Source organism: Perca fluviatilis, chromosome 3 (assembly GCF_010015445.1).
Source record: "Perca fluviatilis chromosome 3, GENO_Pfluv_1.0, whole genome shotgun sequence".
Classification (NCBI taxonomy): domain Eukaryota; kingdom Metazoa; phylum Chordata; class Actinopteri; order Perciformes; family Percidae; genus Perca; species Perca fluviatilis.
In genome coordinates, this window is record NC_053114.1 from 20,484,724 (window position 1) to 20,497,989 (window position 13,266).

Here is a 13,266-nt window from a genome sequence, read left to right on the forward strand (position 1 = left end):
TATAATTAGGTGCACTTTGCGCTTATCCTCCCACCTTTTTGGGTGGAACTCCCACTTTCCCCACGACCCTCCCACGAACGCATATTGAAAGCGCAACTTGTCTCTTCTCGCTCATGTGGCAGACAATCTACGATTTTACCAAAGTGCGCCCCGTTTGTAAATAGCCCGCATCGGTTACGTCCGTCTTTGCGACCAATTAGCACCTGGAAACAGGCGCAAACGGCTTGATAAATCTAGCCCTAAGTGAGCACAACACTGCTATTATTTTGAACATTCCCCTTTCAATTACACAAAATGAGCAGCATGCATGTCATGACTGTTGAGTCTGTTGGTTTTCTATGACTCTACAACACTTACTAGTAAATTATTTGCCATGTAGAAATGTCACTTCTACCAAAAAATTTGATTTATGAGGTTAGTGATGTTGGACTGCTATTATTTTGAACACACACACACACACACACACACACACACACACACACACACACACACACACACACACACACACACACACACACACACACACACACACACACACACACACACACACACACACACACACACACACACACACACACACACACACACACACACACACACGCGATGTTTAAGGACCAAAAGTACCACCAAGACAGGTTAGAATGAAATCCAGACCATTATACCCACCATTAATGGAGAAAACACCCATCTTGGATTCAAGAAAGTCAAAAAGAGTGCTTGGTCCAGATGGCCTTCCCCCTGCTCCCTCCTCCTCATCTTCATTTCTGGATCTGCCTCTTCCTCTTCCTCTGGCTTTAAACAACCCAAAAATAAGATTATGTACAGTAGATGCAAATAAGAAAAGTTGGATCGATGAAACTGGATGTTTGAATGTGTACACCTTCTAACCCTGAGGGTCTACATCTAAAGCATGTGTGACAAGGTTAATGTTCTGTAGCTGACTCGGAGGATCAATGTACCGCATGCAGCGACAACAAAAAATGTCCCTGCTCACAGTTGTCATAACACATGATGGGGGGGGGGAGGGGGGGAAGACAGTATGTGACGGAATAAGATTCAAGTTGCTGCAAGTTGATTTCCAGTACTGAAACAAATACCAAACAATTACTGCAGGTGAAGTAGAATATCTATCTGAAACCTTACGGTGTGCTTGGGAAAATAGTAGGCAGTAAAGTGTCTATGCAATTTGTGGTAAATGGACTAAAACAAGCAAAACGGTCAATGTGGACCTTTAACTAGGCTGAAGGTGCATTTAAAAAAAGGACCCTCCCCCAATCTCACTCTTATGAAACCGTGTTTCAGGCTATGGGGGCATTTTCTCAAGCCAAAGCGGGCAGCAGGCATGCGTGTGTACATTTATGTACGTGGATGTATGAACGAACCTCTGGGTTGGGGCTTTATAGATTCAGCTACCACAGGGCCAGGTCTGCTACCAGAAGATCCAGTCAAGAGGCTGTTTAGTGCCACTTCAAGGTTGTTGTTATTATCCATTAGAGCCAGCCGAGCAGCCTCCCTGTTAAAGCCCATCTCCATGATATCTCTGAGAGCACGTTCATCCACCTACACACAAGTGGATAACATAATAAGAGAAAACAAAACGATTGTATGGAGAATGTATAAAATGTACAGGGAAAGGGGTGGAAAAGACATGTGGATGGATAATGGCCATTTGGTAATATTAGACATAGATGTAAAGTGCATTGTGACAGACGGATGGGATGGGAGGAACGGTGGAGAAAGAAAATAATCAAGAAAGAACCTGCCTTTTTAAGTGAGACAGACATGGATATAACTTTGAGTTTTGTTTTAGGTTGGATTAGTGTGCATTCAAGTTACAAAGCATCATTAACACATTCCCAAGCCAAACAATATAATATCCTGTTCCATCCAATTTATGTGTTCAGCCCAAAGCTGGCTGGGTTCTGCCTGGAAACTGGCGGGTCACAAAACAAAGCTAGACAGATGGGACTGCCACTTGGTTGGAAAACCTGGCCAAGGCTCCAATTCATTTAGATTTCTAAAATATCATAATCAATGGCTCACCTAGTCTATGAACCATGACATAAGACTTCAATCCAGACAAAAGAAACCAAAGAGAAAAAGCAGGACAGGTTCCAACCTTTAAACTTCTTTGTTACAATCAATGGGGGCTTCAGTAATCATCATTTCAAACAAAAGGTGGCTTTCATAACTAACTTTTAACAGACTTTTTTTTACAGGTTTGGACAAAAGATTGTCTTCTCACCAGCTCTCGATAGTTTCCATCTTGTCTGCTTTCCGTTCTTTCGACCCGGTCTTCTCGTCTCCTCTGGTACGAGTCTCGACTTCGGAAGGAGGAAGCAGCACTAGATAAATTACTGCCTGCATTCCCTCCACCACCAAACGTGCGTGGAGCCTAACAAGTAAAAGAACATGAAGATCAATACAGCTGCGGAGCGGGACAAAACAATAAAGTCAACATAAGAAACAAAACTTTGTAGTTGACGACTTTTAATTGGAAGAGTTACCTGAATGTCAAAAGCAATCAGGAGTGTCAATAAGGGGCACGTCTTTCTTAATGCAGGCCAAATTAAATAGCAATCGATAAGAGAAACCACTAAAATCAGTTAACGTGGCAAAAGGAGTGGTCGTGAAATCAAATGTCCGACATTAAAGGTGGGAAATTATAGGTTGACTCAGGACATCACTACAATTTGTTTGCTAAGATAATTAAAGTATATTAAATATCGATGAATTCTATAGTACACAAGTACCTTGTAGTTACCACAACCATTTCCAAGGTGTAGTAAAGACTCATGATCACGGTTTACATACCTCTTTGGTCTTGGCCACCTCAGCAATAGCTGCTGTCCGCTGCTTTTCAAACTCAATATTCTCGTCAGGATTTTTGACCACATCTTGAGTTTTGAGGGTCTTCCTCTGGTCTAGTTCTGTGCTGTCTACGTCATCTTTCATCATACACTTCTACAGGGAGCAAAGAAGAGTAAAAACATGTTCTCAATGATCCTTTTCCTTCATGTATCGTTCCTTAAGAAAAGAATCAATGACCCTTGACAATTTCCACATTTTGTGCAATTACATGAGAACTATAATGAAGTCACCTGCAGTGTTTAAATTACACTAAGATTATGTTGTAGCAACCAATAGCAACTGAAATCCCAAAGCTGCTTCCCAGCTCAGTTAATGTTTTCAAACTCAACTGTGAACTGTATCATATTAGTAACTGTGACTTGTGAAGAATGAGATGGAAACTCAACACTTCCTGTAGCTGTCTCACGACTGTAGGAAGTCATGATTCAGTCAAAGAAGTGATCAACTGACTGCAGCAATGCCCGTTGCTTCTGAGAAGGTTCACCATCTTTTTGTTGCATTGGCAATCCCAACATGGTAAGTGTTTTCCATACAGAGGTTCTACTTGGGCGGCCACCCAGGTAGATTGAGACCCTCCCCCCCCCGGATAGATAAAATCCGAATACATTTTTTTCCCCAATTAACGATGTCATTTTATAGCACACACAGACCTCACCGTTTCCCTTCCAACACTTTGCGAGTTGGCTGTATAGCACCAAAGAAACTCTTTTTACATAAAACTGCTTAATTCCGTGAATGACTCCCTGTGGTCGAGATGTAGTTGAGGATGAGGCGCTGACTCTCCTGGGTTGCCTAGTAGCGAAATGCTCGGAGGAAATTTAGGTTGGCCTTTTATTGTGAAGGGAAAAAAACAGAAGAAGCAAAGCTGTAGTGTTATGCGCTGCCGTTGTCAATATGATAGTTGATAAAAAAGGTGTTGGACATCTTGGTTTACGCTGGTTCAGGTTACAGTAGTTAGCGCGCATTAGCTCGGAGGGCTAACTTGGCTTCTTTACATAATTAAATGAACTTCGTTGTCACCCTTAACGTCTCACTGAACCCCGTTCAATACAGCGTTGCTTAATACTGAATACCTGAAAAAAAGGAACGAATAGTCGAATATTGTTATTGAACAGCCAAATTCGATTCAACTGACAAAACTGTGAGTCAGGTACAGCCCTACTGGAATTGATGAAAATATAATAAACTTTCTCCTAAGCATTCTACTTTCCTTCAATGCTCTGAAGTGTGGGTAACACTTCACAGGTCAAATTTGACTCAAAGCATGAGGCAAATCATCTTATTGTCGGATGAGAAGTAAACTAAATGTACATCTTCAGGGGACACAAAATGTCCAGTGAAACATAGAGCCAAGGAAAACACAAGCACAGCTATGAAGAGAATCTTCTTCATAGTGCCAATGGGATAGGATAGTATTTATATGTAACAATCTTAAAACAGATATCCAATCAACACTAAGTCCTGGAGTGACCCAGCATTAGAAATACATCTACACTGAAAATCTAGAGAATGTTGAATGATAATTCCAAAATGCCTCTCATCCATCTTTACAAAGCTTGAGTAAATCTGGAGGGAGGAGTGGGTGAAAATCCCAAAATCCAAGTGTCAAGCTGATACGGATGTATCCCACTCTGAAGCTGTGATCCTTGCCAAGGGAGTATTGACTAAGGCTCAGTAGCTTTAAAATGAAAAAATGATGTGGTGATGTGCAAAACCACAAAATGTGGAACGTTTTTAGGTGGTTCAATAGTTTCTGAGAGCACTGGGAATTGAGCAGTTATTCTTTTTAAATCTGAAACGGTGTATAAATACCAATTGTTTGACAATGTCATGAAGTGTATATTTGAAGCATTGTATTATTTATTTCTGATGATGAAACACACCACATAGAGAAAGTCAATGCACTTTCTATATCGCAATATGTGCAGAATTAAAATTCAGTGATGCATTTTAAAAATTCCTGAAGACTTTCACAGTTACAGTACAGGCCAAAAGTTTGGACACACCTTCTCATTCAATGCATTTCCTTTATTTTCATGACTATTTACATTGTAGATTCTCACTGAAGGCATCAAAACTATGAATGAACACATATGGAATTATGTACTTAACAAAAAAGTGTGAAATAACTTAAAACATGTCTTATATTTTAGATTCCTCAAAGTAGCCACCCTTTGCTTAAGTAAAGAGAAACGAGTGACCATCATTACTTTAATAAATGAAGGTCAGTCAGTCCGGAAAATTGCGAAAACTTTGAATGTGTCCCCAAGTGCAGTCGCAAAAACCATCAAGCGCTACAACGAAACTGGCTCACATGAGGACCGCCCCAGGAAAGGAAGACCAAGAGTCACATCTGCTGTTGAGGATAAGTTCATCCGAGTCACCAGCCTCAGAAATCGCATGTTAACAGCAGCTCAGATTAGAGACCAGATGAATGCCACACAGAGTTCTAGCAGCAGACACATCTCTAGAACAACTGTTAAGTCAAGTATCTGCTAGGAAACCACTGCTAAGGAGAGGCAACAAGCAGAAGAGATTTGTTTGGGCCAAGAAACATAAGGAATGGACATTAGACCAGTGGAAATCTGTGCTTTGGTCTGATGAGTCCAAATTTGACTGTGTCTTTGTGCGACGCAGAAAAGGTGAACGGATGGATTCTACATGCCTGGTTCCCACCGTGAAGCATGGAGGAGGAGGTGTGATAGCGTGGGGGTGCTTTGCTGGTGACACTGTTGGGGATTTATTCAAAATTGAAAGCATACTGAACCAGCATGGCTACCACAGCATCCTGCAGCGACATGTCATCCCATCCGGTTTGCATTTAGTTGGACCATCATTTATTTTTCAACAGGACAATGACCCCAAACACACCTCCAGGCTGTGTAAGGGCTATTTGACCAAGAAGGAGAGTGATGGAGTGCTGCGCCAGATGACCTGGCCTCCACAGTCACCGGACCTGAACCCAATCGAGATGGTTTGGGGTGAGCTGGACCGCAGAGTGAAGGCAAAAGGGCCAACAAGTGCTAAGCGTCTCTGGGAACTCCTTCAAGACTGTTGGAAAACCATTTCAGGTGACTACCTCTTGAAGCTCATCAAGAGAATGCCAAGAGTGTGCAAAGCAGTAATCAGAGCAAATGGTGGCTACTTTGAAGAAACTAGAATATAAGACATGTTTTCAGTTATTTCACATTTTTTTGTTAAGTACATAATTCCATATGTGTTCATTCATAGTTTTGATGCCTTCAGTGAGAATCTACAATGTAAATAGTCATGAAAATAAAGGAAATGCATTGAATGAGAAGGTGTGTCCAAACTTTTGGCCTGTACTGTAGTTAATAAAGATCAGAAAGAACACTGCCAAGAAAAGCGACATCAAGGCCCACTCCTGGGGCCAGGCTTGTGTCTGGCATCTAAAATACATTTGTGAGGTTATTTTTACTCAACAGTAACTGACTTCTATTAAGTCACTGCTAAAATCTCATTTCCATACACTTTTAAAACTAAAAATTAAACATTTTCAGGATTGGTTAGTTTGCTATTTTATAATAATTTTTCTATATTATGGTTTCCTTCTGGTGTTTATGTCAGACAGCACTTATATTGTATAATAGTATCCTTACCTGACCAAATGGCACAAAGGGAGGAGGTCCACCTTCTGCTCCAATGTTACTCCTGCTGTGTTTGGCTAGACTCTGCAGGTAGAATGGTAAAGGCAGAGCATTCTTAAAAACTAAGAAAAAATGCATTATTTGCAAGAGTAATGACTTACTGGTGGCCTTTAATGCAGATTTAAAATGATTAACAACATATGAATTGCATATTTTTTTAGCAAGTAGCAGAGTCAACTTTAACAAAATCAACTCTCACCCTTTGTAGTTCCCATTTCTCCACCATGTGATCAACCTCTCCCCCAAGGACAGAGATTTTTGAGTCATCCAGCAGCAAAAGACCATTTTTAACCTGGACTGTACCAAGGAGCTTTACCTTTGTTCCCGGTGGGGTATTTAGACTGAAAAACAAAACAATAAAAATGTACGTATAAAAAGATGCTTCATATATAACTTGTTTAACTAATTGTTAACTTTAAGATATTAGAACTGCATATACCAGGCCCCACACCCTATTGCCTTACCCATACCACTTTACAAATGACATGGAGCAGTGCCAGAGGATGGATGGCGAGGCTAGGAGAGACTATTAATAATCCCAGCTGCTCACCCATCCTCATGGTAAATTAAAAGCCCCTCTATCTCATCAGGCCTGATATGGCCTCTGCCGCTTTCATTAAGAAAGCACAGGGACTTAGAGGGATTTCCAGCTACTGATGCCGGATGCCAAAGCAACAATTAGGGATTTCACTCCAAACCTCTGGGATAGATGCTGTTTTCATGATAGCAGCCAATGCAGAAGCAAGGCTCTCTCTATCCTCAATTTAAAAACATAAAAGCACATATACACACTATTCACCATCTAATCAATGTTGCTACTTAATGTTGGTCATCGCTCTATATCCCTGTCTCACACACTGAACAGTAACGTAATCCATCTCATGCGTCTTTGCCACTCACTTATATCCTCACGCACACTAAAGCGGACGCTTTCATAAGAAACACTAACCACCGCTATTGGCAGCCAGTGTGTGTGTGTGTGGCGCTCATAAAGAGGGGATTTGTTCTGTTCTCTCCTCTCTTCCCATCAGGAAGTCAAGGCCCACGTTCTGGCCACTCCACCTGTACAGACTGGCTAGTCACCATGGCAGCAGTCACCAAGGCCACAGTTGCTGGGACGGAGATGTAATTAAGGCTTGAAATTGTTAGATAGCTGCCACCACGTGGAAATTGTTGATAAAAGAAAAATAGAGGCATGTGGTGGGGTGAGAGTGTTGACAAGGAGGTGAAGGAGAAGGCGCGAGCAGAATCTTACACATTTGCTTTGAAAATATGAGGAACTGGCTGAATGACACCCTGCTTTGCATCTATAATGTAGCTACTAGAAATACTAGATTTTTACAATGGTTAATTTTTTTAAAGACAACTTATGTTATTTCTTACCGGTATTACACAGTGATATTAACTTCCTAGGCAATTATAATATAATTCATCCAGTTATTTGCACTAAACCCAACATATTCCTAAATACAAAAAAACTGTTATATGGGTACCTAATCTTAGACAGGTGTTTAAACTCCAATCCTACACAGCTGGTATGCCCATCTGTCATTTGTAGGCGCAGCATTCGAGGTGCGCCCTGGGACTCCTCGTGGTCTTTAGGAGCCGAGACATTCCTCACCTTCTGCACCTGAAGAACACATGGACCTTCCAACTGGCCATGTGCAAGAGACAACAAAAGAATTATAGCTGAAAAGGCAAATCAGCAGCATGTTGGGGAGGATTGCAACAGCAAAATACAAAATCACTAATCTAGCTATTAGAGTATTTATCAATGGTTACACCAAAAAGTTCTAATTTCTAAAAGGCATATTAAAAAAACTCCTTCCATTTAGCATACCTGTGTCAGCAGAGGTTTACTTATTCCTCCTAACTGCTTCATGGCTTACCTTTAGATTCAGTGACCACTGATAAAACCGTTTATCAGATCTATCCTCTCAAATAATGATTTCTAGTTCTGTCAAACTAAACGTGTAATATTGCATGTTACTGCAATATGTATGTAAGGCAATGTAATTTTAGTGGCATAGTTAGACATTTACACTGTACACGGCAGAGTGTATGACCAGGGTTACACAAGTGTGCATCTTGTTCTGAGCCTGAAGGGAGCAGGGGTTATGCTCACATAGAATTACATGTTTTAATTCTCTGACAATATTTGGAACATTTTTTCTTTACAGTTGCTCAACTCCAGTTTCACAGGTGAAGAAGCAGTTCTTTGACCCTTGTTTGGCAGTGTGTTAGCGCCATCTAGTGGCAGTCATGAGAACCACATTTCAGCAAAAACTTGAGCAACTTTCATCTGTAAAAAATAGTAACCATAGCGCATCACTTTCCACCAAGATTCAGAAATATAGCATTGAAATGGATGTATAAGAATCTATGTACCACTCACCTTGTCAGTTCTTCCACTATTGATATCAGACGGTAGAAATTTTCTCCCAATAGGCCTAAGGTCACTCTGCAAAGGAGATACTGCTTAATTAAAAATAAATAACAAATAATGTGATAATGAAAAGAAAGATAGCAATAGAGTTTGCCTAAAATACCTTCGAAAAATGTGTTTACCTACACTGTACTTTGCCTCAAAATAACAAATAATCTGCCTTATTCTATTCATTTGCATGTTAGGGAGGAGGACTTTCACCTTTAGTCCCACAAATGGACATCATGTAGCCAACTGGAAGCAGACAAGTATCCATAGCTGTGCACTATTAGACAAATTTGCAGTTCTTGCAGGACCATGGACCAAGGTACCAATTCCAAGTGGATTCCTCACCCATCCGTTTTACAAATCTGTTTTGCTACAGATGACAATATCTCTGAACGTAGGTTTTTTATTTCCCCAGTAAGCCTAAAAGAAGCAATTGCTTCTTTACATTGACGTCTCAATAAATTTCTTTAAACACAATTACGATACAATTATTTCAAAAGGCCGTATCAAGGCTTCTACCAGGGTTGGGGAAATTTATCTATGACTACGTTTACATGCAGCCAATAACCCATTCAAAACCGGAATATTAGCAATAACCCGGTCGCGCACGGCCATGTAAACACCGACAAAAACCCGAATATGCTACCTGGGTTACCCCTTTTTTAACCGAAATTTTGGTCATGTAAACGCGTATCGGCATATCCCCATCAAAAGGAACATTGATTTGTGTTCTGCGCATGTTCTATTCGCAAGGAATCTTGGTCTTTTGAGTAGAGGAACTTCTTGTATGCGCCAGAAAACAGTTATAATAATAATTATATACTATAATAATATAGTTATATATATGTCAATGCAGAAAACCTGCGCGTAGTATACCAGAAGTAAACAAGAAGTAGATGTAAACATGGCAAGACGCAGCACAGCACCACACTTTTGGAGCAAGGAGGAAACCAATTTCTTTATTAGTGTGGTGAAAACCATGAATATAATGTCTTTTGTTGACGGCATAAAGTACCAAGATAGTGAGATTTATAAGAAGGTGACCGAAAAGTTATTGCGTCTTAAGGTTGTCCGTAGGCTACGTCCAGACGCTAACCGTGCGTCGCCGTTTACGTCGGGATATTGCCAATTGATTACAAATTCCATGTTTACAGGAGTAACTCTCTCTGCTCACGCATGTAAACGGGTTATTCCGAATGACGCATGTAAACGGGTTATTCCGAATGTTTCAGAAACCCGAATAGTGACCTTAACCCGACCATAACCCGGAAATTGACAGCTTGTAAACGTAGTCTATGACTGTTGATGAAGATTCCACTGCCCAACAAGCTTCAGCCCAAATGTGCTTCATGTTGGTTCAACCAAGTACGCGATAATAAGTCAAAGTGCAGTCTGAGATCTTTTGGCAGCCTTCCTGGCCAAAACCTAAAGGTCAAGGCTTTTGCAGTACATTTAACTACTGTGTTCTAGACATGTCTTTTACTGGCAGTCAGGTAAACAGTTACACATTGTCTATCGAACAGAAAAGCATTCCCATGTCTTCTTTACTTATTACCGCTTTTGTGTTCATGTAATGTCTAGTGTGTTGTCTATCTATATTACTCTTCTTTTTTCTTTCTTTTTTAAGTATTATTAATCATAATGGCAACATTATATATCATCTCTCCATGCCATGGAACTTAAATAGATTTTTGACTTCATGTTTATTTGTGATATCATGTTGCAATGTATGCAATGGACTTGATTTAACTGGCTGATCAAAGAGGGCAAAGGAAATAGTTTGATGTGAAGGTGCAAGATTATCTTTAGAGCTAGGGCAACTGAAGATGGAAAGTGTAGACACTGTGTCTGCCAATAGTGGGTCATACATAATTAGCAATAGGCTCCATAATATGCTTTTCACAGAAGTCTACTTACACTATTAAATACAGCGGTGCTCATAAGGATACTATGCATCCTCATAAAGTTCCCTTGGACTTTGGAATTTTAATAGCCCCACATCGTCACATAGCCTTCACCATACCTAGAGACTGGCATGGGGTACTTTCCATAAGATCATCTCTCAATGCAAATCAAACCAGCTATTAGGCTAATTGAAATAAAACCATGCCAATCTCTAGGTATGTGATGATGTGGGGCTATTTTAATTCCAAACGCCAAGGGAACTTTATCAGGATGCATAGTATCCAGAATCCATGAAATAACTGGCCTTTAAAAATAAAAATCTGCCTGCCTCTATGGGAATTTAACATAGGGGTGTGTATACTTACGCCCCCTGTATTTTAAGGAAGAATATTTATTTATTTACGATACATTATTCATTCACAAAGAAAATTGGTGTCCTTAAAGGTTGGATTTTTCCAAATTTTTTTAATGAAGATATTAAAATCAATTTCCCTGTATATCAAACACCCTGAACGTTGACAGAAGAGAATTTGACATCCAGTTTAAAACTGTGTGCTCATCGCTTTGTTTGGTTCATTAGCGTGTACTGTGGCTGTGTACATCAGTAGGTGCCTGAAAAGCAATTAGTATTTAATAACCATTCCCCACAACAGTTTACAGTGCAAACCCGTGATTAGAGTATCTGCATGCTGCTACATAAATACAGAGCAGACTGCTGTTAAATTGGAAAAATCTAGACGTAAAACTTGCCAGATTAAAACTTACGTCAAGCGCAATACGAATAATGTCATTGTGTGTTATTTTCTCAGCAGATCCTTTCAGTTCTGTTATGCCTTCATCACTGAGGTACCTGTAAGATGACATGGTAGAGAGGGAAGATGATGAAGTGGGCAGAGGTTTCAAAAAGCAGGTGAGCATGCCTAACCACAACAATGTTCAAACATTCAAAAACTTCTAGATAAGTAATTTACCCACGACATTTAAATCACAAGACATCTACTAATATTGATAATTTCAGATGAATTAAGTTATTAGTTAATTAAGTTTATTAAAAGTCAGTCAGTTGACCACAAAACGATACGACGTATTAACAATGTCAATAATTTAATATCCATTTGTTTCACCTTGAGGTAAGACTTAATTATAGCGGGTATTATTTATTTGTTTTAAGGCCGGAGGAAAGTCCTCATCATTTTAGGTGAAAATAGATATTAGCTAAACACAGGACAACCGCAGTAGCATCGTAAACGTTAATGCCTCTAGCTAGCTAAGTTTAGAAGGCACATTATGTATAACATTACTACTGGGTTTTATTTTATTAGCCTCAGAAAAATACCGCCCTATTAACAAAACTGGAACGAGGTAAATGTTTATATTTGGCTGTTTTAAAGACGAAGGTGGGCTAACGTTACATGTACCACTCTAGTAACGTTAGCTAGATATTGTAACGTTACAGTAATACGTGCTGCTGGGAAGTTCTGACTTTCAACAGCGCTGCAAGTTTTTATTTTTATTTTTTTCATTTAGCCAAGGTCGGCGCTCATTGTAACGTTATTACTGCTTATCAGTTAACGCAAACAGTTTTTACGTTAAGATAATGGTATGCTACGTGTGTGTTGGCTGTACCTTGCTAGCTAACGTTATCTCGCTAGCTCTTAGTTATGTAGCTTTAGTTAACGTTACGCTTCAGGCAAATGAATAACATTGCCACGATCCGCACAACCTAAAGTGGTTGTGTGTACTTTGGAACCCTTCGTGCTCTCGCAAAACTCCAATGAAAATTGATAGCTAACGCTAATGATTAACGTGTACGTTAGCTAGTGTTGTGAGCAAACACCAATCTGGCACTTTATGAGTTAGCTAGCTAGCTAGCGTACGGTAGCTTACTCACTGACGTTAGCTACTAGCTAGCTATGCTACTTACCAGCCTTCTTTGGTCAAGGAATCTGTCAAATCGGTCATTTTCGTCCACACTGTAGATGTGCAAATAACGACACCAATAATTTTAAATTGAGCACACTTGAATAACGACTATCTGATTCGGTAATACATATTCTCAATGTTAAAGCTCGCTAATGTGAATATTGAACGACTCTACGTAACATGCGTCACTGACAGAGACGCGCTCTACAAGTATGGAGTGCCGAGAGGGTCAAAATCCTTTTAATATTATATTATATTATTTTTTTTTTTCTTCTCCTTCCCTTATGTATAGTTTAGATCAGGGGTCTGCAACGTTTTTTAAGCCAAGGACCCCTTAACTGAAAGAGAGATGGAGCAGGGACCCCCTACTACGTATATTTTATAAAATTGAGTTGCACACCTTTTTTGCATAGCTATTAGCTATTAACATAATTAACATAATAATTGTTGGCATGATTTTATAAA

At 39.8% G+C, this 13,266-nt stretch overlaps 1 protein-coding gene across 3 annotated transcripts in view; it reads right to left on the reverse strand.

Annotated features, from left to right (window-relative positions):
* Window positions 1–13,002, reverse strand: part of tdrd3 (tudor domain containing 3) — a 22,099-nt gene extending 9,097 nt beyond the window's left edge. For all 3 annotated transcript variants that reach the window (XM_039795473.1, XM_039795472.1, XM_039795474.1), the window contains exons 1-10: window positions 12,803–13,002; window positions 11,644–11,728; window positions 8,935–9,000; window positions 8,033–8,193; window positions 6,739–6,880; window positions 6,492–6,563; window positions 2,815–2,964; window positions 2,246–2,395; window positions 1,383–1,560; window positions 667–792 (exon numbers count right to left, since the gene is read on the reverse strand). In XM_039795473.1, coding sequence (XP_039651407.1) covers window positions 667–792; window positions 1,383–1,560; window positions 2,246–2,395; window positions 2,815–2,964; window positions 6,492–6,563; window positions 6,739–6,880; window positions 8,033–8,193; window positions 8,935–9,000; window positions 11,644–11,728; window positions 12,803–12,840 — 1,168 coding nt within the window. In that variant the 5' untranslated portion in view covers window positions 12,841–13,002. The remainder of the gene's footprint in view (window positions 1–666; window positions 793–1,382; window positions 1,561–2,245; window positions 2,396–2,814; window positions 2,965–6,491; window positions 6,564–6,738; window positions 6,881–8,032; window positions 8,194–8,934; window positions 9,001–11,643; window positions 11,729–12,802) is intronic.
* Between the last annotated feature and the right edge of the window lie 264 nt (window positions 13,003–13,266).